Here is a 27,791-nt window from a genome sequence, read left to right on the forward strand (position 1 = left end):
TGCCTTGATTAGGGATCAAATCTGGACCCCCTGCTTTGGGGACATGGAGTCTTAGCCCCTGGATCACAGGGAAGTCCCTCCAGGCTTTCTTTTTCTCTTTTCCTCTTCTGGGAAAGATAAGATGCTGTCCTAAAGACATTGCTTACAGGGATCAACGCTTCTAGACCTCAGGCAGCGACGTGGCAACTGACAGAAGAGAGTCTGTCTGGGCTGAGAGGGATGAAAGTGACTTGACGCTGGCTCTGGGAAATGAAGGGTGAATAGCTGCTCTGATATTGCTGATGACCCTGACCTGAAAGCCTGCTGACCTCTGCTTTCCTTCCTCTGTCATACCTTTCTCTCATCTGAAAGTGTGCTTTTCTTATGATTTCTTGTCATATCCTAGGAGATCCCCATATATTTAGGCCCCAAATAATCCAACTGATGTTTTCATCCATCTTCCCTCCTCCAACCTCACTTCCTTCTTCCTTGTATTATTATTCCCGTCCATCTTTCCAAGCACTCAAGGCAGGACTGAACCGTAGGCAATGACATAAACTCCTCTCATCAGTCTGTGAGCTTCTGATTCATGGTGTGGGGACTTAAAATCTCGAGTAAGTTATTTTCCTTCTCCAAGCCTCACGGTGTATAAAATGAGGGTCTTAATAACGCTACTTCATAGTGCTTTTAGAATCAAATGAGATAGCACACATAAAGCTGTTACAGCATGCCACAAAGCAAGAACTAAATAAATGTGGTTGATTATTGTTTTCTATCCTCTCTGTTTCAGCTTGTCATTTTGTCTCTCTCTTTTATTCCTGAATGGTCTTTCTTCTGTCTCATTCTATTTACATTTTGGCTCCTCTGGACTATCACTTCCTCTTGGCTCATTTTACTTTCCCTGTGTTCATGTAAGATGCACTGAAGTTGGGATGGGGAGGGGACATTGTGTTGTCAACAGCAGAAGGTCTGATAGGAAATTCCCAGAGTCACATATTCATGGGCTGTCAAGCAGGAGTGGTCTCTGTGCCCCTAAACTCTGGCTGGGACGGAGATGAGACATGTTCACTACCCTCTAGCCTGGCCAGGGAAAGGAAGAGAAGGATCTCTGAGAAAGGACTGAGGTGGAAATAAATCTTCAGGGCTTACCACTTGCCAATTAAGGACCCTTCCTCTGAACTGGCATGGAGTTTGTGAAGGGGAACGAGTGATCTTTTGAAGGCTTGAACAGAGTTGCCTTCTGGGGCCTTGTTCCCTTGTTGGAATTCTGTGATTTCTGGCAGATGAAAGATCAAATCCCATGATGTAGAGCCACTGTGTGTGTTGAAGCAGTTGTGAGAGAGAGCAGAGACACAGCAGGAGATGCACAGCTGTCAGTGACTAGACAGAATCTGCTGTTCACTAAGCCTCAGTCATAGCTGGATGTTTTAGGAAGAAATGGTCTCCGGTTAGTATGGCTTCAATACTCTACTCACAATAAAAGGGCTTGAGACCTGTGCAATACGGGGAGGATAGTGGTAGCGTTTAGGAAGATAGAAAATAATGGTTTGGGTAGGGGGATATATGCTGAGAGTCCTCCCCTCACCACCCCAATTCCTATTGCTAGCACGACACCCCAGACACTTTTTGTCACATGGATCTGATCCAGAGTCTTTGTAACCCTTATCATCCAACATTTTCTTTTTCACTTGCTTACTCTGTCTCTCCAGAGAGAGTAACCTACATGTAAGTGAAAGTGTTAGTCGCTCAGTCATATCTGACTCTTTGGACTACATAGCCCCCCAGGCTCCTCTGTCCATGGGTTTCCCCAGGCAAGAATATTGGAGTGGGTTGCCATTGCCTTCTCCAGGGGATCTTCCCAACCCAGGGATCAAACCTGGGTCTCCTACATTGCAGGCAGATTCTTTGCCATCTAAGCCAATAGGAAATATGTATGAGGGCAGGGGTATTATCAGTCTGATTCAGATGGATCTCCAGTGCTCAGCACAGTGCCTGGAATACCATCAATGTCGATAAAATATGTTGAATTAATGAATAAGAGCATTCTGTCGTATTCATTGTTTGTTCTCTGTCTCTATTCATTGTACGTCTATTCCTTCATTTTCCTGAGGTTTATACGTAAGCACAATGAAGAAGAGTAACAGAAAATCTCCCACAAGGATCGATGAGAAAGATGACATCTGTGTCCCAGACTCCAAGGATCCAGGAGAGCTTCAAAATATGTTGAATGGAGGAGAATACGCGCCTTTTGTATCTCCTCCCATATTAGAGAGCAATTTTATCCAGGTAAATGATAATTAAACCCTGAATTAAGTTCCGATAACCTCAATAATTAATTTTCTCAAAGACAATGGAAAAGGTTGGAAAAATTGTTTTAATATTTTAAAAGGCATTGTGTGATAGAATGAAAGGGGATAGTTTGGGAACTTCAAACAATCTAAATTAATTATAACATAAAAGGAAAATTCATTTCAAATTTCCTCAACAAACTCTAACCTAGAAATTCTGTCCCAACTCTACTGAAATTATTCTATAATCTTCCCAAAATTATACAAAGAAAGTATAATTATTTTAAAATATTCTGCCACAGAAAAGCATTCAGATAACTTCTTTCTTAACTTAGGAGACATTTTAAAGGATAATATCTATGACACAACTAGGGATTAAAATGCATTTTCCTTCTTAGTTTTGAAGGAAAATATACTTGTTAAATTGTACCAAGGAGAGAAGTTTCCTTTTCCTAAAAATGTACCTACCTTAATGAAACTACGCTTCAATGCATTTGGGAGCAGTTCTAAATTTCCTCTAAACATTCAACATTAAACCATTCAGACCGAGGGTTCCATATGGTCCGATGGTTATGATTCAGGCCTTCCACTGCAGGGGCACATTTTTGACCCCTGGTCCTGGAAGTTTCGCATGCTCTGAGGTGCCAAAAAAGAAAAGAAAAAAAAATCCAGACAGAGAAATGGAGAACTGAATTAAATGATGTAGGGCCTACCCTGAAACCTCTTAAGGTGTCACAACCAAGTTGAACACAAAACACACCCATTTAAGCAGCTCCCCAGCTGATTCTACAAAGAAATGACAACATACACATGTCCTCTGCACTGATAGGAGAGCTCTTCACCTCCAAGAAGCCGTAGGGAGGGAGGTGACGCCTCAAAAAATACTAATGTTTAAGTCATACCCCAAACCGCATGTGATGTCATGTTTTGATTTAATTCACCTTCTGTATGCTTCTTTCCTAATAATCTTTTTATTTTTCTTCTGCACCTTTCTCAAATAAGCATTTTCGAGCTTTAATGAACACTGGGGGGGGAGGGGTGCAGTCAGCTTTCGATAACTTAGATATTTCCCCATGTCATAACTAGATAAGTTACTCCCTTCAACACACACAACCTCTTGTGATTGCTATGTCTTTGGCAGCAAGTTATCAAGGACCTGATTCAAGTGTGAGCGAAAAAGAACACTGTTTATCTCAAGTAAAGTGGTGGCTCAGATGTAAGGAGTCTGCCTGCAATGCAGGAGACCCAGGTTTGATCCCTGGGTCGGGAAGACCCCCTGGAGAAGGGAATGGCTACCCACTCCAGTATTCTAGCCTGGAGAATCTCATTGGCAGAGGAGCCTGGTGGGCTATTGTCCATGGGGTCACAAAGAGCTGGACACAACTGAGCGACTAACACAGATACAGATTGAAAGAACCACAGGGCTGTGACTCATTTGCGGGACCCATCAGGGTCCCAGCTTCTCTCTTTTTGTCCTGTTACCTACAAATTTCTCCCTTCAGGACATCACGTGTGAGCAGGACGTGACAGCTGCCAGCAACAGAAGGGGCATCTCATCTCTGCAACTGTGAGAGCTAAGAACCCTTTCCCAGAGCCACCAGGAGGCTTGGTCCCATGGGACAGGCCTGAGTCACATGCCCCTGCAGAGAGCAATCACTGGCCAGGGGATGGGACCACCATGACTAGTTTGGGTGGATGAGGAGTTCACTCATCAGCTGGGGGCACCATCCCTGAGGGGTGGATCCTGGACAAAACCAGAATTCTATTAATCAGGAAGAATAGGAGCATGGCTTTGGGTAGGTAATCAATAGTGTAGGCTGCAATCTCCTTCTAAATATATTTGGTTTTCGGTAATTTACTTTTTTGCAGCAGTTAATATGCAGCTGAGAAACCAAGTGTTTTCCCTCTCTGGCTTCCTTCACACCCCTGTCCACCCACTTTCCAGTCTCCTCCTCCTCCAGCCAGCAGAGATTCTCCTGGGTGCCCAGCGAGTCCATGTCCCACGTTGCTCAGGTCTGATTTAGAGGCCCTTCCTCCAGGGACCTTTTCTGACACTATGGCCAGGGTGTACCGAGCTGGCTGATTGGTAAGAGTTCAGGAAGTTTACAAGTTGGTTGTTAAACAAAGACATCATTAAGAATTAAATATCATAACCTTATAAATAAAACTATATTCAAAACAAAGGCAACAAATACTCAAAATTCATCATTCATTCTACTACGTTTTACTATCATCTTGGGGTTATGGATACAAGAGTTTGACTTCTGTGAGAACCAATTGGCTGTGTGGAGTAAAACATAGAACAGTATATGACTGTAAATTGTTTGCTACAATTTATAATAAACTTATATCTTCTCTGAGAAAGGTAATTACACACATACCTGCCTTCTTTCCCACTAAGTCAAGTTTTCTGTCATGCACCCCACAGCACAGTACCCTGAACTTGTGCTCAATAACACTTAAGACACTTAGTGACATACTTGTTTAATGTTCATCTTCCCCAGTGGACCACAGAGATCAGGGACCATGTGATATCTCCAAGAAGTCACATAAGCAAAAGCATCATGGTTCAGTTCAGTTCAGTTCAGTTGCTCAGTTGTATCTGACTCTTGGCGACCCCATGAATCGCAGCACGCCTGGCCTCCCTGTCCATCACCAACTCCTGGAGTTTTCTCAAACTCATGTCCATTGAGTTGGTGATGCCACCCAACCATCTCATCTTCTGTCGTCCCCTTCTCCTCCCACCTTCAATCTTTCCCAGCATCTGGATCTTTTCCAATGAGTCAGCTCTTTGCATCAGGTGGTCAAAGTATTGGAGTTTCAGCTTCACCACCAGTCCTTCCAGTGAACACCCAGGACTGATCTCCTCTAGGATGGACTGGTTGGATCTCCTTGCAGTCCAAGGGACTCTCAAGAGTCTTCTCCAACACCACAGTTCGAAAGCATCAGTTCTTCGGCGCTCAGCTTTCTTTATAGCATCATAGTTCATCTCTCCTTTATTCCTACACTGTTTGGGTAAGTGAGGTTGTTGAGGCCACAGACCTTATCAGAACTTCCCTCTTCCTCTTCTCTGCCTCAGGTCAACAGGAGAGGTGAATCCATTTACCTTCATAACCGAGCCAACTGGGTGACTGTAGGCATCTGCTCTTCCAGTCCCACCATCAAGACCCCTAACGTGATGTTGCTGGCTCATCTAACACCCACCGCCCAGAAAGATTCAGAACCCCTATTTAAAAGCCTCCTGACATCTCCTTCTCCAGAAAATCTGGTGCTTACCAGGTGAGTTACAAAGGAAAGAGGTTCACGACCTGTCAGAAAAAGACCCTTTACCCCGGAGGAGATGAGACTAGAAGCACAGATGGTAAGTGCTCCTCATCTGTTTCCTGCTACAGATGACAGACTCACATCCTTAGAGTCCGGGGAGGCAGTCTGACAACCTGGCAGTCAAAACAAGTGGTTCACCTTTAACTTCTCAAAAATTAACCCTAGGGGACTTCCTCGGTGGTCCAGTGGCTAAGACTCCACACTCCCAATGCAGACACTTGGGTTCAATCCCTGTTCAGGGAATGAAGGTCCCACATGCTGCAGTTAAGACCTGGCACAACCAAATTAATTAATTAATTATATAAAATGAAGCCTGGCGTGCTGCCGTCAATGGGGTCGAGAAGAGTCGGACACGAATGAGCAACTGAACTGAACTGAATGGTCAGGAACTTCCTCCCCCACCATCCCAACTTCCATCAGGATTAGTTCTGTTCTTGTCTCGATCCACCAACTTGCTGTAGGACCCACAGCAAACCACTCTCAGTCTCAACCTTGAAGGACTAACTAAATGGGACAGCTTCTCCTAAATAAGTAATAAATAGCTGATGTACTAGTTGATAATCTTAGGAGTATGATTCAGGTGAGTTGGTCTTCAGGAGCCTGATTATATGTATGAAAAATCAAGGTTTTTAGCCTCAAAAGCCATGAGCCAGACCTGGGAACATGTGGCCACAAGAAGGTCCTGCCCCATCCCACGCCAGCTCCTCCCCGAACCTGTTTGAGAGACACACCTGGTGTCCTGTCTCGCCCCACAAACGTCTATAACAGGAAAGGCCTTGTGACAGTTTCCAATCAGGCCTCCAGATGATATTTGCATTTGTCTGCAGGTTTCTCCCTCTGCAGTTTGTGACTCTCTCTGTACATGATGCCGAGAATATGCGCATCAAAGTAAAGCTGGTGAGTGGCCGAGCCTACTACCTACAGCTCTGCGCCCCTGCATGCAAACAAGACACCCTGTTCTGTCAGTGGGTAGAGCTCATCTCCCTCTTGAATAAGGAGAAAGCCAAAGCTTCCAAAGTGTCGGAAGTCTCCAGCCTCTCAGAAATCACAAACAGCACAGACATCACAGGCTCAGTGGACATCATGGATATAGCAGCTTTCCCCGCCATACAGACCTCACACATGTCCACATGTTCAAACCCCAACAACGATGTAGAAAGCATTGATTTCTCGGAATTCACAGACATCACCGATGTCACCGACGTCACAGATATTCCAGAAAATGAGGTCACTGAGGCCCCAGATATAAATATTGTCACAGAAGTCACGGAAGTCACAGACATCTGTGAAGTCACAGCAAGCTCAGGGGTCAGAGTGGTGTTTGAAAATGATGACATACTCAAGGCCAAGCAAGAGGAAAAGGTATGTGACATGGAAGACTTTCATTCTCTGATAATTACTCTCTTTCACTCTCTTTGGTGAGCTTCATGACATTGATTATTGAAATAGTTTGGAACTTACTCTGGTTAACCTAACATTAAGAATGAGATCTGATCCCTGAACCCCTACATAAAAGAGTTATAAGATGTCCCCTGAAATAGGCAGTGACCATCCATACCATAAAACTTAACCCTGTATCAGGAGGCATGGGAGGATAAAGAGAACTTTGGTATCAGAGTCAGAAATCCTGGGTTGGAATCCTTCCCTGCTGGCTTCACGTTAGTTTGGCCGAGTCACTGAACATGCATCTCTGAAATGAGAATATTAATATCATGTAAGGGTTATATTAAGGTTTAAATGTGCACAAATGTATGAAGTACACTGAAGGATGGGGTGAAATTTCAATCAGTAAAAGTGAGGATGAAAATAAGAGAATAAATTCCCCAAAGAAGTGAGCAGCTTTAGAAATGGTCAGAAAGTAGAAAAACACAGAGCCATATCCAACAATATATCAGTTTGGCTGCAGCATAATATATGTGCAAAATATTAAGATATAGGATTGGAAAATTGCTTGCAAATCTTAAATGTCAAAATAAGAAGTGTAGACTCAGTCTTTGAACAAACCTTAGCCACCAAAGCTCTGTGTAAGGGAGTGAAGGGGCTGTGTTTTTAAAAGATTATTCTGACGGCAGGACGGATTGTAGGTAAAGAGATTGGTGTGTAGACTGTAGCTGAGAAATCCCCGTGGGGCCCAGGACAGAAAAACGACAGAGGGCAAAGATGGACATTTCACAGAAGAAACCACTAGCTACTAAGGTTAGCGGAAAAGCTTAACCTCACTAGTAATAAGAAAATGCAAACAAAAATATATTTCATCCATAAAGCTGTTAAATAAGAGATCAACACAGTCAGCATTAGTAAAGTTGGGGTCATCTTGGAGTTTCTAAAGATTCATGGCAGGCTGAGAATTAGAACAAACTTTCTTGAAACCATTATGAGTCAAGAACCTAGAAATGTTGACACCCTTTGACTCAGTGATTTCACTTTTAAGAATCTTTCTTAAGGAATTAGTCGCTCAGTCGTGCCCGACTCTTTGCAACCCCATGGATAGTAGCCTGCACCAAGCTCCTCTGTCCATGGGATTTTCAAGGCAAGAGTACTGGAGTGGGTTGCCATTTCCTTCTCCAGGGAATCTCCCCTACCCAGGGCTTGAACCCAGGCCTCTCACATTGTAAGATTAATCTTAAGGAATTAATCATCAATAAGAATGAGGATCTAGCTATAAAGATGTTAATTGTACCACATCTATACTATGTTTATAAAAATAAAATAATGATAATGAAGAAGTAACCTAAACATCCACCACAGAGGAAGGGCTAAATGAATTTAAACCATAAAGGGCGTGTGCCATGTTTATATCATTCAGGAGCAACCAAAGTGACGGACAAGATTATATCCACTCAGTAAATACTGGTTAAATGAACAAGTACTCCGTAGCTGCTAAAACTGTTGGAGAATTTTTCTTTACTTGGAAAAATGTTTATAATATAAAGCTGAATGAAAAATGAACTAAAAGTTACCATCCTTATTACACAAAAATGCAAGTATATTCATAAATAATAGGAGGGAGAGAAAGTCATGTTGTTAATAGTTATTTCTGGGCTTCTCTGATAGCTCAGTTGGTAAAGAATCCGCCTGCAATGCGAGAGACTCCAGTTCAATTCTTGGGTTGGGAAGATCCTTTGGAGAAGGGATAGGCTACCCACTCCAGTATTCTTGGGCTTCCCTTGTGGCTCAGCTGGTAAAGAATCTGCCTGCAGTGCAGGAAAACTGGGTTCGATCCCTGGGTTGGGAAGATCCCTGGAGAAGGGAAAGGCTACCCACTCCAGTATTCTGGCCTAGAGATTTCCATGGACTGTATACTCCATGGGGTTCCAAAAGTCAGACACGACTGAGCAACTTTCACATCCTTATTACATAAAAATGCAAGTGTATACACAGACAATAGGAGAGGGGAAAGTCATGTTGTTAATAATTTATTTCTAGGTTGTGGTCTTATAAGCAATTGATGTTTTCTTCTTTACAGGTTTCTGAATGTTCTGCTTCTTATAATAAAAATAATTTTTAATTAGAAAAAGTCAAGTAGCTTTACAAAGTTTTTAATAACATAGGGAGATTTTCATAATAAATTTTAAAGTGAAAAAATATGGGCTACAGCACTGCAATATGATCACAAAACAGGCACATTCAAAATAAATAAATGGAGAAAAAGACCAGAATGAAATGTACCACAGTAGTTATTTCTGGCCTGTGGCATCAAGAAGCAATAATTTTCTCCCTTTCACTGTATATCTTTTAGGATTTTCTAAATAGTCTATGAAAAATATATGTTACTTTCATTGTCAGAAAAAATGTTTAATTTTTAAAGAAGATTACCGCATTATTTTCAAAGAACAGTATAGAGGTGGTGGACTAGGTAATGACCAAAGGGGGAAGAAGGCGCAGATGTCAGGGATATTAGACAGGCAAAATCTTTCAGACCAGCTGGCCTATGGCTCTGAGGCCTGAGAGAGAGTCTAGGGGAGGCGAGGAGCGGCAAAGCAGTGGTACTAAAAACAGATGCCGGGGCACTAGAAGACCGGCTGAGATACTAGAATACTAAAGTTTAGGTCTTTTGAAAAACAGACTCTTTAGTATTTTTATGAACCTCCAACTCCCGTCACCTATTAGATGCTCTTAAGTCAAGAGCAACTTTGGATGGGGAACAATCGGCGGCAAGACATTTCTAGAAAATCTTCCTTTCCCTGCCAGTTGAGGGAGAGGAAGCCCTGTGACTGAGTCCTAATTTTCCTTCTTGAGGTGCCAGTGGTGTGTGTGACCGTGTGAGGTTTCGAATGTGCTGTGTCAGGTCCCCACGCCGCCAGCCTCCAGTGCCCACCTGGGCTCCTCTCAACAGCTGTGCAACACCAAGCCTCATCCCTTCATCGCTGTGCTTGTGCACTCGAGGGCACTCAGTAAATATGAATGACATGATTACTGCTTCATAAATAATCTGTTTCTGTGTTATGCTCTTCTGTTACCTGATTTGCTGCTGCTTGTTATTTCCAAAGGAAAAAATGGAAAACATTCTGAAGTCTGGGTGTTTACGAGATACAAAAAGTAAGAATGAGTTTAGAGAATCCTCAAAACATGTCACCATCTCAAACCTAACACTGACTTTCGAAGGTGAAAGATGTTTTCAAACTACCTTGACTCCAGAAGAAGATGAGACAGACAAATCCAAAGAGATGAGCAACAGACCCTCCGAAATAAGGACAATGGACTCTGAAAGCACAACCGTCAAGGCTGAAGAATCCAGGTATGTGAAGCAGGGAGATGCCAAATGATGCTAAGATATGAAAAACGCAAATAAGTGCATGCTTTAAAGTCCCTGCAGGACTTCCCTGGCAGTCCATTGGTTAAGACTATATGCCCTTCAAATCTAGGGGGCTTGGGTTCAATCCCTGGTCAGGGAAATAAGATCCCACATGCTGTGTGGTTAGACCAAAAATAAAGGAAAAGTAAATAAAGTCCCTGCAACTCAGGCATTTGTCATGGAAGATTCTCAGACATACGAATGACATATGAATGATGACATAATCTCAGACATATGAATGATAACATAATCAACTCAATAATCCACATTTGGTTTAACCTTGTCTAATTTTTATTTTCACACCAACTTCTTAGACCATTCAGTTGGCATTCTGAGCTATCTGCCTGGTATAGATGGTGTGTGCTGAAGGAAATAAAACAGAATCATGGTGTCCACATTTTGGAGTTAGGGCCATTGATTATCTGGAGTAATTATGGGTACTTTTATCTTTACACTTCTATTTTCTTCTTTACATGTCCCTTACACTTTTCTACACTTCAATGAATAACTGAATAATCTGAAAAAATATTTTTATAATTATAAATTACAAGATGAATGTGAGAGACACTGTGGTATTATAAAAATAAAAGTTACTATGTTTATTCTGGAGTAACAGCTATCAAGAAACCAGAGAAAATCATTGAGATCTAAATGCTATGTTAGCAAGAATGAAAATCAGGAATGTAATGAACTATGTCTAAGTTATTTTTAAATATAAGAAGGAACAGGGAAAACAGGGAAACAAACTTTTTAAAGGTATGAGTCATTCATTCATTCAATAATATTTACTGACCATCTTCTATGTGCTGGAGACTGGGCATACATCAGTGAAAATAAGTCATGCAGAGTTTCATTCTAGTGAAGGGTATAGATAATAATCAAAAGAGTGTATTATGCCAGCTGGAATGTGCCATGAGAAAACAAAAAGTAACAAGCATCTGAGGAGGGAGTAGGTCTATTTTATACAAGTGGTCAGGGACTGCTTCTCTGAGGAAGGGCAGAGATCTGAAGAAACGGTGGAGCGCTGGTGGAATGGAGTTTCAAGATGACTGACTGTGTAACAGTTATAAGAGGGCCATGTTAGGTGTTCAGTAAATGGTCACGATTGTCACTATTAATTCATTTCCAACACCAAGGATAAGAGAAAGTTACCTGTGCTGTCAGGAAAAAAATCTTAATCGACTGAGGAGTAATCGTTCAAAACTCTCTTTTTCACCTCCTTTCCCAGCTAAGTAGGGATCCAGGGAAGCAAAGGAATATGGATGATCCTTAGAAGATTCACAAACCTTGAAGTCAGAGCAACATTTTTTTACTCTTTAGCTCCTGGGCAGCCACGTTTCTCACAGTTCTAGAGCCTCTATATCCAAGTGTCAAGACACTCCAGGTGTTGCTGGATCTCGATTATTATTTCAATGGTCAATTTCTATTCAATTTCAATATGATTTCAGTTTCAATTTCAAATTATGATTTTGGTGGTCTGCTTAAGCAAAGCGTTGTGTCCTAGCGATGGTTTCTGTATCAGTGGTTCTTAATGTGTGGCTGGTAAACTCTTGAGATGGGCTCATCATTTTGTGTTGTAATAAGCCTCCAAGTGATTCTAATGTACAACCATGTTTGAGGACTGTTGCCTTATGAGAAGCCAGTCCTAGAAACAAAGTCGGATTGAGCAAGGAGTCCTCTCTTGTGAGCGCTTCTTCTAAGGCCCAAGAACCAAAATGAGGGTTTCTCTTCATAGCCACAGGAAGAACTATCAGTTCAAATTCAAGGAAGTCCACTTCAGAAAATTTTCCTATATGACCAGATGTTCGGAAATTTGCATTAAAAAGTATATTTAAAATCAATTCATTGCATTTTCTTCTCTGATCGCCACAGCTGCTGCTCCTACTGCTAAGTTGCTTCAGTTGTGTCTGACTCTGTGTGACCCCAGAGACGGCAGCCCACCAGGCTCCCCCGTCCCTGGGATTCTCCAGGCAAGAACACTGGAGTGGGTTGCCATTGCCTTCTCCAATGCATGAAAGTGAAAAGTGAAAGTGAAGTCGCTCAGTTGTGTCCGACTCAGCGACCCCATGGAATGCAGCCTACCTGGCTCCTCCGTCCATGAGAGTTTCCAGGCAAGAGTACTGGAGTGGGTGCCATTGCCTTCTCTGATCGCCACAGCTAGGCCTTCCAAAATTATGTTGAATTAAAGTGGTGAGAGTGGACATACTTGTCTTGTTTCCTGATCTTAGAAGAAACGCTTCCAGCTTTTCACCACTGAGGGTAAAGTTAATTGCGGGTTTTTCATTCTTTGTTGTTCAGTTGCTCAGTTGTGTTTGACTCTTTGGGACCCCATGGACTGCAGCATACCAGGCTTCCCTGTCCATCACCATCTCCTGGAGCTTGCTCCAACTCATGTCCATTGAGTCGGTGATGGTATCCAACCATCTCGCCCTCTGTCGTCCTTTTCTCGTGCCTTCCCAGCCTCAGGGTCTTTTCTAATGAGTCAGCTCGTCGCATCAGGTGCCCGAAGTATTGGAACTTCAGCATCAGTCCTTCCAATGAATATTTAAGATTGATTTCCTTTAGGATTGACTGGTTTGATCTCCTTGCAGTCTTGGCCTTTATTCAGTTCAGTTCAGTTCAGTCGCTAGTTGTATCTGACTCTTTGCCACCCCATGGACTGCAGCAAAGCCTGGCCTCCCTGTCCATCACCAACTCCCAGAGTTTACTCAACTCACGTCCATTGAGTCGGTGATGCCATCCAACCATCTCATCCTCTGTCATCCCCTTCTCCTCCCGCCTTCAATCTTTCCTAGCATCTGGGTCTTTTCCAATGAGTCAGTTCTTCGCATCAGGTGGCCAAACTATGGGAGTTTCAGCTTCAACATCAGTCCTTCAGTGAACATTCAGGACTGATCTCCTTTAGGATGGACTGGTTGGATCTTGCAGTCCAAGGGACTCTCAAGAGTCTTATCCAACACCACAATTCAAAAGCATAAATTCTTCAGTGCTCAGCTTTCTTTATAGTCCAACAGTCACATCCATGCATGACTACTGGAAAAACCATAGCCTTGACTAGACGGACCTTTGTTGGCAAAGTAATGGTCTTTATTCGGTTGAGGTAAATTCCCTCTATGGCCAGCTCCTGGAGTTTTATCATAAGTGAGTGTTGAGTTTTGTCAAAATTTTTCTGCATCTACTGAGATGATCATATGGTTTTTATTCTTCAATCTGTTAATGTGGTATATCACACTGAATATTGGGAAAATCCTTGCATCCCTGGGATGAATCCTATTTAACTGTGGTTAATGATCCTTTTAATGCACTGTTAGGTTTGGTTGGCTAGTATTTTGTTGAGGATTTTTGTGTCTATGTTCATCAGTGATATTAGCCTGTAATTTTCTCTCTTTTTTATGGTATCTTTGTCTGATTTTGGTATCAGGGTGTTGGCTGCTGCTGCTGCTGCTAAGTTGCTTCAGTCGTGTCCGAATCTGTGCGACCCCATAGACGGCAGCCCACCAGGCTCCCCCATCCCTGGGATTCTCCAGGAAAGAACACTGGAGTGGGTTGCCATTTCCTTCTCCAATGCATGAAAGTGAAAAGTGAAAGTGAAGTCATGTCTGACTCTTCGCGACCCTATGGACTGCAGCCTACCAGGCTCCTCCATCCATGGGATTTTCCAGGCAAGAGTACTGGAGCAGGGTGCCATTGCCTTCTCCAATCAGGGTGTTGGTGGACCTCATAAAATGAGTTTGAGGGTATTCTTCCTCTAAAATTTTTTGCAACAGCTTCAGAAGCATAGGTGTTAGCTCTTCTGTAAATGTTTGATAGAATTAATCTGTGAGGCCATCTGGTCCCAGACTTTTGTTTGTTGGGAGTTTTCTAATCACAGATTCAATTTCAGCACTTGTGTTTGGCCTGCTTATATTTTCTATTTCTTTCTAGTTCAGTCTTGGGAAATTGTACCTTTCCAAGAATTTGTCCATTTCTTCTAGGTTGTCCATTTTTTGGCATGCTTGTAGTAGTCTCTTATGATCTTCTGTATTTCTGTGAGGTCAGCTTGAACTTCTTTTTTTCATTTCTAATTTTATTGATTTGAGCTCTCTCACTTTTTTTCTTGAGTCTGGCTAAAGGTTTATCAATTATGTTTATCCTTTCAAGGAACCAGCTTTTAGCTTCATTGATCTTTTATTTTGTTTTCTTCAGCTCTCATTTATTTCTGCTCAGATCTTTAGGATTTCTTTCCTTCTACTAACTTTTGATTTTGTTTGTTCTTCCTCTAGCTGCTTTAGGTATAAGATTAGGTTTGTTCATTTGAAGTTTTTCTTGTTTCTCGAGGTAAGATTGTATTTCTATGAACTTTCCTCTTAGAATTGTTTTTGTTGCACCCTATAGATTTTGGGTCATCATATTTTCGTTTTTATTTATCTCTAGGCATTTTAAAAATTTCCTCTGATTTCTTCAGCAATCCATTATTTGTTTAGTAGCATATTGTTCAGTTTCCACATATTTGCATTTTTTGTAGTTTTTTTTTTGTAATTTCTAAGCTCATAGTACTGTAATCCAAAAAAAATACTTGATATGATTTCAATTTTCTTGGCTTCTCTGGTAGCTCAAGTGGTAAAGATTCCGCTTGCATGGAAGCATATACACTACCGTATGTAAAAGAGATAGCCAGTGGGAATTTGGTATATGACTCAGGGAACTCAAACCAGGGCTCTGGTTTGACAACCTAGAGGGGTGAGAGGTGGGAGGTGGGAGGGAGTTTTAAGAGAGAGGAAACATATGTATACCTATGGCTGATTCATGTTGATATATAGCAAAATCCAAGACTATTGTAAAGCAATTATCCTTCAATTAAAAATAAAATTAAAAAGTAATCATTAGTCAGAAGGAGTGAAGGAAAGACAAAGAATGTAAGAAACAAAGGTATAGAAGCAGGTGCCACTCAACAGGAAATGTACTTTCTGCTATGTACAAGTATGACTTTCAGAGAAAAGCATAAGATTTCTAAAAAACAAATGAGATAAAAATGAATCCATCCAGTCTAGCAATTTTTCCCAAACAGTAATTAATCAGGTGTGATCATTCTGACATCTTCCTCTGCTTTATTTCGTTCAATATGTCTCAAATTCTGTCCTGCCCCCGTCTAAGCTTTCAGAAGCACACAATTTCAAAATCTTAACAAGGTGAAGTGTTTAAATCATTTCAACTTCTTCTTTCCTCACCCTTTTGCAAATAATGGATGCCCTGAAGCACTGGATTAACTTTAGTGCCTTAAAAAAACTTTAAAAAATAATAAACATTTTTAAGATATAGTTTTAGATTTACAGAATAATCGAGCACGTGGTACATACAACCCGACGCCCACACCACTGCCGCCTCCTTGCCCTCCCTCATCCCGTCCCTCATCCCGTTTGCCCTGTTAGTAACACTTGCATTAGTGTGGTACCTTTGTTAACAGTTAATGAACGAAACATATATTATTATTAACTATAGTCCCTAGTTTAAGGTTCACTCTCTATCTTGTAGTTTTATGGGTTTTGACATATGCACACTGACATGTATCCACTGTTACATACAGAAAAGCCTCACCTCCCTAAAAATTCTCTGAGCATTAGACTGCTTGTAACATTTTAAAATGTTAAAAATTGTAAGGATAACTTGTTTCTAGGTTGAAGTGATCTGCAAGTGTGAAGTTTTGTTACCCTCACTGTTATGATCAGTATTAGAAATGAGAAAAATGAATGCCTATATAAGTAGCAAAAATCTTAGGATTTTAAAGATTACAAAGGATCTTAGTTAGCAAATCCCAAAATCTTCCAGGCTCTGCCCTTTAGTCTCTCAGCTTCCTGTATCATTTATCTGCTGACTGCTGTAAAGAAAGAAAGAAATAGATTTAAAAAACAAAGCAAAAAATGAATTTTGGTTCTAACTAATCCTCTTAAGTCCAATTTAATCAAGCATAGATTATATTTTATTGCCTATTTACATCAGGAACATAATTACTAGCTAGAGCCTAATTTGAGAATGTTCATTATAATTGAAAGACATAATAAAATCAAAGAACAGAATGGGATTCACTGATACTTAGTCCTGGGATATTTGTAGGATTAAGTCAGGATACTGTGAGAGTGATAAATGAATTCTAGTGTATATTTTTCTTCTCCAAGACCATGGATTTCGGTGACACCTTTCTAACCGTGTACTTTGAAACAATGAAAAAAAGAAAAATTAAACAATGACCTTGTTGAGTATTTTGCCCTCAAATTCATTGGCCTTTAAAATGTAAATTGAACAATTTAAATCTAGATGAGTGAAATACTATGGAAAGTTCTGTAATGCCACTTTGGGTACTTCAGAAATGAAGGATTTACTTTATGGAGCATTTATATTCCTTTTCATACCTTGGCAGTAGTGTTACTGTGACTCTTCCCTTTGTTTTAAAGAGGATAATGGCAGGCTTCATTTTAGTTTGTGCCTACTCTTTGAAAGTACACTAATTTGATACCTCTCAGTCTATTGAAAACTTTTATCATTAAACTCAACCTTATTTAAATCACCAGACCCATTTGGTAAAGGTTATGAGTATCTGCAAACTTCTCAGAAAATTACTACTTTAACCTTTACATTTGAAAGATTCACTAAAGAATTTGAACTGCATGAATTTGCCAGATCCTCTAAATGGATCAGAATTATTTCTTTGTATTTTATCTGAGAAGATATTATATAAGGATAATTATTCTCCCTATAACCTCTTACTCAAACAGCAAAACTTCCAAAATAGCTATTACAGTATAGCCAAGAAACAAAGATTTGGTGAAAATTAACTGACTTAAGTTGATATTTTAGCATTCAGTAGGTTAAGGAAATAGTATTTTAATTATTGATTTTAATTTTAAAAGTCAGACATACAGGGACTTGCCAGGTGGCCCAGTGGTTAAGATTCCATGCTGCCAGCACAGGAGGTTGGATACCTGGTCTGGGAACTAAGATCCCACAGGCCATGTAGCATGGTCAAAAAATTAAAAAATTTAAAAAAGGTATCGGGCATGCAGAAAACAGCCTTTATCCAAAGATATCTCTGAAAGTAAAATAGTCCAAAAAACTGACAGCTAGTCCCCAACTTTATATCCACTAAGCTGTAAGAAATTGTAATAACTTGGATGAATGATTGAGGTTATTCACCTAGAAGATTCCCATCAAGGCCACCAAGATTGTGATGAACAGCTAGCAGAGGTGAGCAACTGCAAACCCTGGCACCCATCCATTTCAGAATATACCCAACGTGTCTACAAGGGCATATATTCCCAATGCACCTGACTCCATTTACAGGAACCCCTGAACAGCAGCAGTTAGCTTCTTTCAGTCTCAACCCCAAATGAGTTTTTAGGGTCTGGAGATGTAGCGTGATAGGGATCCTTACAGCCTCATTGAGTGACAGGTGATAGCCACAATAAAAATAGATTATATGTAATTACATACATGGAGAAGGCAATGGCACCCCACTCCAGTACTCTTGCCGGGAAAATCCCATGGACGGAGGAGCCTGGTAGGCTGCAGTCCATGGGGTCGCTAGGAGTTGGACACGACTGAGTGACTTCACTTTCACTTTTCACTTTCATGCATTGGAGAAGGAAATGGCAATCCACTCCAGTATTCTTGCCTGGAGAATCCCAGGGACGGGGGAGCCTGGTGGGCTGCCGTCTCTGGGGTCTCACAGAGTCGGACGTGACTGAAGTGACTTAGCATAGATAGCAATTACATACAACTCACTTTTATGGGTTTTATAGGTTGGACAGCTTGCATGTTACATAAATTTAGGTAATTTTACTCTAAGATGTATTATAATGGATAATACCCTTGGCTGGGGCTTCCCACATGGCACTAGTGGTAAAGAACCCACCTGCCATTGCAGGAGATATAAGAATCGTGGGTCAATCCCCAAGTTGGGAAGATCCCCTGGAGGAGGGCATGACAACCCTCTCCAGTATTCTTACCTGCAAAATCCCACGGACAGAGGAGCCTGGTGAGCTACAGTTCACAGGGTCGCATAGAGTTGGACATACTGAAACAACTTAGCAGGCACATGTACACCCTTGGCTTACTAAATATATGTCATTACTACATTGGAAAAGACTCTGATGCTGGGAGGGATTGGGGGCAGGAGGAGAAGGGGACGACAGAGGATGAGATGGCTGGATGGCATCACTGACTCGATGGACGCGAGTCTGAGTGAACTCCGGGAGTTGGTGATGGACAGGGAGGCCTGGCGTGCTGCGATTCATGGGGTCACAAAGAGTCGGACACGACTGAGCGACTGAACTGAACTGAACTGAAGTACTTAGAGAATGGTTGTTTTCTCATACCTAGTAATTCTTTTCTCAATATTTGCGGTTATACTGGCCAAACTTTGAAATGTGCTATTTATTTTTACAGGAGCAGGAGAACTGATTCAGACACTTCAGGTATGGACCAAATCCCACCATATTTCTCTGTGATCCCTGGTATCAAGCAGTCACCTCAGGGCCCTAGAACAGAGTAGCTAAGAACAAAGGAATCGAGCCAGACCTTTTGAGGCATTCCCTTTCCTGTCTTTGTTTCCTTCTGAGAGTCTGTCCTACAGAAACTGCCTCAAAGACTACATTCACGCTATCTTTCAAGCAGTAGGCAACAATTTGCTCTTTTCTGTGCTGATAGAGTTCCCTAGTTCCCAGAATCTCTAACTCGCAGGGCAGGAACCACTCCCAAGCTATTTCTGCAAGCGGAATCAAACATGATATGGCCTGTTACTCCTGCTGCTTTGGAAGGGAAGTGATCACAACTCAATCTCTTGGTGAATCTAAAATCTGCTAGCCCCTCTTTTCTTCCTGCTTGTGTCTTCGTCTTCTGCTTTGCTGTCAGGTGATAGAATTGACGTTTTCTTCTGGCAGCTTTTTCTTCACATATTCCCACATCTCGGGATCATTAACTGGTAACAACTGTTTGAAGTAAAGGCTGTCATGTAAACACTAGTGGAGAGTTCTTCCCTTGCTTGCTGCTGCCCCACTTCTGAGTGACTGTCTAACCTCTGGGGAGGAGAAGAGACCTCTGCTCCAGTCATGCACATAAAAGAACATCATGGAAGGAACACAAAATCACATTTCACTGAACTTAAAAAGGAGGGAGAAAAATACCAGAAATACTTGAAGGTGTTTTTTTGTCACATTTGCAGGAGTCCTACAAAAGAAAAGAAAAGAAAATGATTGGTGGGGAGAACTAAATGGGAAAGGGGATCAATCTGTATTTTTGGGGGGAGCACATGCAGAAATATATAAAATTGTACACATGAAATTTATATAATGTTAAGTAAGTAAATATTAGCTCAATAAAGTTTTTTTTAAGCCAATGATTATAGAAAAGCTATTTATACAGATAGGATTCATCTTTGGGCTTTCTCACTGGACTTTACTGTCCAAAAGTACCAGAGGAACCTCACTATAATCTGGTTTTTAGCTATATTCCAATCTATAGAACTGAACCTGAAAACAAATGCTCTTATAGTTTATAAGAAAAATGTAAAATTTCCCTCACCGTATATAGAATTTTCATCTATCAATTTCTATCACAAATTTTATTTCAAAAAGAAATCAAATCTGTAAAAATTCCCAAGATATGCTATTATAGGCAAATATTTCCCTCTTATTTTCTAAAGGCAATATTAAATCTAGCAAAAGCCTTATAACTTAATACATAATTAGTAGCTGAGCATATAATTAGTACATTCTTCATACATTCTGAAGTACTCCTTATTTAAGCCATAGAAATTTAAAATTAATATAGGACATTGATACTTTCATTTTCATCTTATATGTGACTGATTCACCTGCCTCCTGGCACAAACTCAATTTTGTTCAACTGAACAAACATTCAGTGCCCATCTATAATATATGAAGCACTGAGACAGACTCTGGGAGAGATTGAAAATAAATAACAGGACATATAAATGGCCTCAAGACAAGTGCACAAATAATGTAAGTCAGAACGTTACAGGCCCTCTAAGAGAAAAGTAGAGAACATACTTTTTGCTCAAAAGAGAAAATCATGAAGGAGTCTATGAATATGACAATCTTTGTGTTAGGAAAGCGGAAACAAGAATATCTGACTCTGTGTGACCCCGTGGACTATACAGTCCATGGAATTCTCCAGGTCAGAATACTGGAGTGAGTAGCCTTTCCCTTCTCTAAGCAGATCTTCCCAACCCAGGAATCAAACTGGGGTCTCCTGCATTGCAGGCAGATTCTTTACCAACTGAGCTACTAGGGAAGCCCGATATAAGCAACAGGGTGGGCAAAATCACAGGGCTGGGACAGTGCTGGGCATATTCAGTTTAGGAGCAGTGAGAGCAAGGCAGGAGCCAGTCTGGAGGAGTCTTAATCCACACTAAGGAGTTTGGATAGTACTGCTTGGTAGGTAAAGAGGATCCACTGAAATGCCAGGGAAATGAAAAAATTAATATTACAGTTTAGGTAGATTACTCTGACTGCAGTCCATAAGAGAAGCGGAAGCAGGTTAGAGGCAGAACGTCATTATAATAGTCTGGGTGAAAGATACCCAAGTCTTGACCAGGTAAGAAGCAGTGAGATGGAAAAAGACCTGAACACACAGTCAACAAGCTTTAACGCCTATCTACTTGTGAAAACAAGAGAGAAAAAGGAAGTAGAGGCAACATGACTAGGAGGTACTGAGTCCGTGAAACAAGCTGGGAAAGGAAGACAATCTGGAAGGGAAAGGTGAAGAAATAAGCTGTGAAACGCTGAGCATAGAACTGAAAGCCCTAGATTTTGGTTCCGTTTGGCCTGTTTCACAAATGTGTCATTTAATCTGGGTCTCAGTTTCCTCAGCTGTCAAATGTGAGTGCATATGGGTCGGGGAATGAAGCCGTGACTGGCTGTCTCAGGGCCCTTTCTGCTGCTGTGGTTTGTTAGCTCATGTTTGTGGTCCTGGTGGCCCATCTAGGTAAATTTTAGCAGGCAGCTTGACATGGGGCTCTGGAAATGAGGAGTTGAGGAAAGATACGGCAAACATGCAGCAAAATTCCACCCTGAGCTGTTAAATCATGAAGCTGGTGTAATATGCAAATTTGGCATGCAGTTTTCACCAAGTATTAATTATTTCCCCTGTTTGTTTTCCTTCCTGTACTTTCTCATTCTTTCCACTTTCCTTTCCTTTATCCTCTCACTTTTCCTTACTTAGGCTTGTACAGTTTTTCAGTTTTCCCTCTGATTTGCATTTCTTTCCCCCTTGCCACACTCCTCTGAATCACTTTTTTCCCCTTTCACATTCCCTTACTCACACTTAACACACTTCACCCCAAGGAAGCAAAGATTAGTAACCTTGTCCTATTGAATTTAGACTGAATGTAGACTGAAAGTAAGTTTGTAAATCTGATTTCTATTTTAGGCAGAAGCCAGAATAATAACTGTTCCCATAAGAGTAAATCAAATCACTGTTTCTATTAACTTCATCAGATTCACATTCAACAACTCTTGGACAAGGCTAGTTGGGGAGAGCAGTCTCCAGTTCTTTCTAACCTCTGAGCAGTTTGGAAGAATTACACTTTTCCTCCTTTTTGAGTAGGGTTTCAGGAAAAGCAGCACTTCAAATGTACTGTTTTTATGAAAAGTCTACAAGGTAGGGCCCAGGCTAAACCCATATCTTTGGATCTGGGTCCATCTCTCTCCTTTCTTGACTTTCCATTTCTTACCTTTCTAAGCTTTATTCTCTTTAATTTTGCTGATTTTCTTTACAATGACCCCAAACAGTAGGCTTAGCTATGATCCCCTGGCATTTTTCCGAGATGGAAAGAAATGAGACAAAAGACAGAGATTAAGAAAAGAAGAGAGAGAAATCATTTTTGAAACACTGGGCATGTCCTTCCCTCCCCCACCCATCTATCTTTTCCATTTTCTTCTTAATTATGGCAAATCAAACCCCTGGAATCCTAATAAGTAATGGGAGAATTCTAAAAGGGAAACTGAAATTTAATAATGGGCTCCATTGGAAGGAATAAAGACATGTTTGATGAGGTTAGAAAATCATTTGAATTTAAGACTCAAGTTCTCTCTCTTTCTGTTACTTTCTTCTCTCTGGTTTTTGGCCTTTTTCTTTCTTTCTCATTTCCTCTTTCTAGTGATCTCACTTCCACTTGGCTGGACTATTTTCTGGCTCTCTACTCTCCTATCAAATCCTCTCTAAATTCCTCAATCTCGTGCCTCATCTGTCCTCCCTTTCTCAGGGGAATGGATGTGAGGAAAGGAAAGTAAAACAGGAAAAGGCCAATGGAAAAAACATATAAGACAACTTAAAGGTAATTTTTGCACTTATAAGTCTCTATAGATGCAAATGACAGACACAACATATTCACAAAAAGTTGTCAGTAAACGGAATCTTTTAACAGTGAATCATATTACTTCTATTATAGTAATAATAGGGGTGGAGTGGAATGTTGAGGGTTTTGTTGTGGTTTCTGCTCTAGAATCCACCAGGGGTCAAAATGTAACATCAGAAGGGCGAGAGGGCGCTTCAGGTGAGGCACTGGAAGAGAATTGCTCGCTGCTGCTCCTAACAATGATTCCTTTCATTCTCATCGCTACTCTTCCTCTCTGCTCCCTTATTGTACTCTTTCCCAGCCCGCTTTCTCAGATTAATCAACACAGCCAAAGCCTCTTACTTTCACACCAAAAATTAGACAAATACTTATAGAGTCCCTAGAGGGCTGCCATGTACAACTGCAGAGATTGTACGCTGCCCAGAGCTGGGGGGCCCCATCCACAAGGTAGTCTCTGTGCAATGAATAACTTGCCCAGCTGTGTGTGGTGGCCAACAGCGTAGTTTCTCTGAGACACGCTTTACAGTGAGCTATTTATGAATGAAACTTCTCTCATTTGCCTCTCCTAATATAACTAATACTGTGTGTGTGTGAGAGAGACTGCATATGCACACACATACATTTAAGGCTAAATTCACACAAGTAAATAGACAGTTGGTGAAGCAGAGGCGACTCCAGCAAGAAGCACATGCCCATCTTATTAGGGTTCTGCTGATGGAATAGAGGTGCCTCCCCTTTTTTTCCACCTTTCTGTCACTCCACCAACTAAAGTCAGTTTAGCATTTGAGCACTCAGTTTATTAACAGGGCCCCACCTAGATGTACACCATTGGCCAGACGCACCAGAGAAAAACAAATGTGGCCAAAAAATATCAAATGTTCACACACGTTAATCCCCTGGCCTCCACATACACTCCTCATTCTGTGTTGTTTTTTGTCACTTTTTTCCCCCATTAAGTATGCTCTCAATAAAATGTTCTCTGGTGCTAGACTGTGAAGAATGGCACTCAGAGTGACATGCTGGTTCCTACACCCACCTAGGGAGAGTTCCAAGCCTGGCTATTTCTCAATATAGCCTTTAGAAGGAGAAATTCCTTTTAAAAGTGAACCCAATATACTACAGCAATTTCATCCTTTGACTGATATATTCTATAACAAGAAATTTCAAATACTGTGGTCTCATTAAGAGAGAGCTACAAATGCAAAGAAGGGCAAAAATAATGGTATATATAACATATTTAGACCTTGACTTTGGAAAAGTGGCTCCCAAATATTTAAATTGTGAATTACTAATATATGAGGAAAGGTAGATTTTTTTAACATGGTGAAAAAAGTTTGCTACTAATAAAGACTTCATATTGATATTATTACAACTGAAATCATGTGAAAGTTACTAGGCCCCTTATTTACAATAAGCATAAACTATGTGTGTGTAAATCTCACATACATTTGACTAATTTCAAGACTCAGTTTAGCACAAATCAAGAACTTGCAAATAATTCAATGACAATGTCTACAAACTGTAAAGAATAAAAGTTCATAATTTTAATCTTGACTTCTTGATTTACTAGGTAACTGCATGGTAGAAGTAATTTTTAAAAACAAAACTTTTAAGAAATTCCTTTAACACTGTATCAACTTCTAGATTTAAAAAATTATAACTTACCTGTCCAAAGGATATTTACTGTTATATTAAGAAGAAATACTGTATTATAAATGTAATTTTTCTTATTTCAATCACTTATTTTACTCATATCTAGTTATTTTAAGTTTTACGTATAACAGTAATAGCTTTAAAAGATTCTGTATTTCAGACTTTCGAACTAACTGAACTAACTCCATCTTTTTTCTTTACCAGATAAATGTAAACTACTAAATTAAAAGCAAGCACAGCTCAAGAAATAACAACTGAAGGAAGGGAAGACAAAGCAGCATCTTTCATGTGGCAGAAATAAAGACTACTACTAACCATTAAGCATTTGATCCATGTCAGGCTTCCTTAAATCTTAATGATTGTTAATTGTGGATATTGATTTTAAAGTGAGTAGAGAACTGTATACTTCATAAACTCCATTTTTATCTGTAGGGCTTCTTTTCTGTGGGACTGTTGAATGAATATGTTGTTCTCTTTGGTTTTACTTTTCACATTAGCCCACCGCTGTGTGGTCTCTAACACGGGGTGCCCCAGGGTCCTCAAAGCCAGGACCATATTATTTCCATCTTGTGTTTCAGTGAGCACCTGGCCTAAGAGGCAGTACTTATGGAGTCAACGAATGCCATTTTCAAACAAGTTTTTAAAATTCTCTAAATTTTTTTTTTTTTGGATTAAGTTTTTTATTTTTTTAATTTTAAAATCTTTAATTCTTACATGTGTTCCCAAACATGAACCCCCCTTCCACCTCCCTCCCCATAACATCTCTGTGGGTCATCCCCATGCACCAGCCCCAAGCATGCTGTATCCTGTGTCAGACATAGACTAGCGATTCAATTCTTACATGATAGTATACATGATAGAATGCCATTCTCCCAAATCATCCCACCCTCTCCCTCTCCCTCTGAGTCCAAAAGTCCGTTATACACAGCTGCGTCTTTTTTCCTGTCTTGCATACAGGGTCGTCATTGCCATCTTTCTAAATTCCATATATATGTGTTAGTATACTGTATTGGTGTTTTTCTTTCTGGCTTACTTCACTCTGTATAAAAGGCTCCAGTTTCATCCATCTCATCAGAACTGATTCAAATGAATTCTTTTTAACAGCTGAGTAATACTCCATTGTGTATATGTACCACAGCTTTCTTATCCATTCATCTGCTGATGGACATCTAGGTTGTTTCCATGTCCTGGCTATTATAAACAGTGCTGCGATGAACATTGGGGTACAAGTGTCTCTTTCAATTCTGGTTTCCTCGGTGTGTATGCCCAGCAGTGGGATTGCTGGGTCATAAGGGAGTTCTATTTGCAATTTTTTAAGGAATCTCCACACTATTCTCCATAGTGGCTGTACTAGTTTGCATTCCCACCAACAGTGTAGGAGGGTTCCCTTTTCTCCACACCCTCTCCAGCATTTATTGCTTGCAGATTTTTGGATCGCAGCCATTCTGACTGGTGTGAAGTGGTACCTCATTGTGGTTTTGATTTGCATTTCTCTGATAATGAGTGATGTTGAGCATCTTAGGAAATACAGACAGTCCCCATCCAAAGAATCGTTTGGATTTTTTAAAAAAATTACTTATTTGGCTGTATCGGGTCTTGGGTGCAGCACATGGACCCTCTAGTTGTGTCCTGTGGGCTCAATAGCTACAAGTAGGGACTTATTTCCCCCACCAGGGATCAAACTCACATTCCCTGCATTGTAAGGCAGATTTTTAACCACTGGACCACCAGGGAAGTCCCTGTTTGGATTTTTAAAAGCCACCACTTACCTATTTTCAAAACTTTGCCAGTCATTCTACCATACGCTTTGCATAGATCCTCAGTCTTCACAGTAATCTGAGAGGTATGATTACTTTTCTGTTTTACAGACAGATGGTGAAAGTGAAGCTTGGACAATTAAGTTACTTGTTCAAAATCATACAGCTAAAAACATATGTGTGTGTGTATATATATATATTTTAATTTTATACAAATAGTACTGGTATTTCCTACCAGTGACCTGAGTTGCAATAACAAATATGTCTCCGCTCTATCTTCCATTTCCTGTCCCACAGACAACGCTCTAGAACTACATGGTCCAATATGGTAGCAAATGGGGATGTATGGCTCTACTGAGCACTTGAAATGTGGCTAGTGCAACTGAGAAACTGAATTTTAAATTCCTTTTCATTTTAATTAAAAAAAAATGAAACAGTGTAGCATGATTCTTCATTAAACATAAATATTGTTATGTTTTTTCACTTCAACTCTTGGAAACTTAGCATCTGTACTGTGATCAAGTGTAAAATATGCAATTGATTTTTAGGCCTTAGTATGAAAAAGTATGTAAAATATCCCAGTAATTATTATATAGATTGTATATTTAAATTATAATATTTTAACTATATTGGGTTAAAATTTAGAAATTAATTTCATGTGTTTCTTTTTACTTTTTAATTGGCTACTAAACAGTGTTTCACAAAATTATATATGTGGCTCATTTTATATTTCTATTGGACAGTGCTATAGAGGAAAACCCTCTACCCAGCCCCCTTGGCTCACAGCCCAGGAGATTCTTCCCTTCTTTCCTTGCTGTTCCAAAGATGAAAGGGATTCCTTTCCCACTTCTACAATCAGAGATGAAATAGGGAGCAACCAAGAGAAGATTAATATTAGGGTCATTTTTAAGATATGAATATATGTACACTAAAAGTTTCTAATTTGGAGTTGACTGTCTCATTATAGAAAATGCTTTGTTGAGAGTGATTATCTGGAACAAATTGGTTCTTTAGGAAGAAAGTCACAACTAAGACTGAGTAATATTACCTGGTAACAGAGTCCTTTAAAAGGCAGTACCAGACCACACCAACCACCGGTGACTATGTGCAACAACTAGATCCTTCATACATCATGGCCCCTGCACAACCACGTTGGAAAACAGGAAATGCCTTCCGAAGTTAAGACATTGTTATCAGATGACCAAATGATCCTACTCTAGGTATTTACTGAAGAAAAATAAAAACATGTTCACAAGACATATGTTCAAAACAAGACTTGTACACAAATATTCAAAGGAGTTTTGTTCATAATAACCAAAATCTGAAAACAAACCAAATACCTGCCAGAAGATAAATGGTTCAACGAACTGTGGTGTATTCACAGAGTGATACTGCTTCATAACAACAACAACAACAAAAATATGCAACAACAAAGTCAGGTATAAAAAGAACATACGTATGAAGGACTTCCCTGGCAGTTCAGTGGTTAAGACTCTGAGCTTCCAATGAAGGGCGAGTGGGTTCAATCCCTGATCGGGGACCTAAGATCCCACATATTCCTGCAACACAGCCAAAAGGAAGGAAAAAAAAAAATACTATATGATTCAGTTGAATTGAATATTCACAAGACAAAATCAATTTACAGA

General features: G+C 40.4%; 1 protein-coding gene across 1 annotated transcript; it reads left to right on the forward strand.

Moving 5' to 3' along the window:
- The first annotated feature begins 2,106 nt into the window (after positions 1-2,106).
- Positions 2,107-27,328, forward strand: GARIN2 (golgi associated RAB2 interactor family member 2). The gene is made up of 7 exons (XM_052647379.1): positions 2,107-2,265; positions 5,347-5,546; positions 6,419-6,953; positions 10,082-10,329; positions 18,805-18,833; positions 22,829-22,933; positions 27,204-27,328. The coding sequence occupies exons 1-7, from the start codon at positions 2,107-2,109 to the stop codon at positions 27,326-27,328; spliced, it is 1,401 nt and encodes a 466-aa protein (XP_052503339.1).
- Positions 27,329-27,791: the final 463 nt, after the last annotated feature.

Source organism: Budorcas taxicolor, chromosome 10 (assembly GCF_023091745.1).
Source record: "Budorcas taxicolor isolate Tak-1 chromosome 10, Takin1.1, whole genome shotgun sequence".
Taxonomy (NCBI): Eukaryota; Metazoa; Chordata; class Mammalia; order Artiodactyla; family Bovidae; genus Budorcas; species Budorcas taxicolor.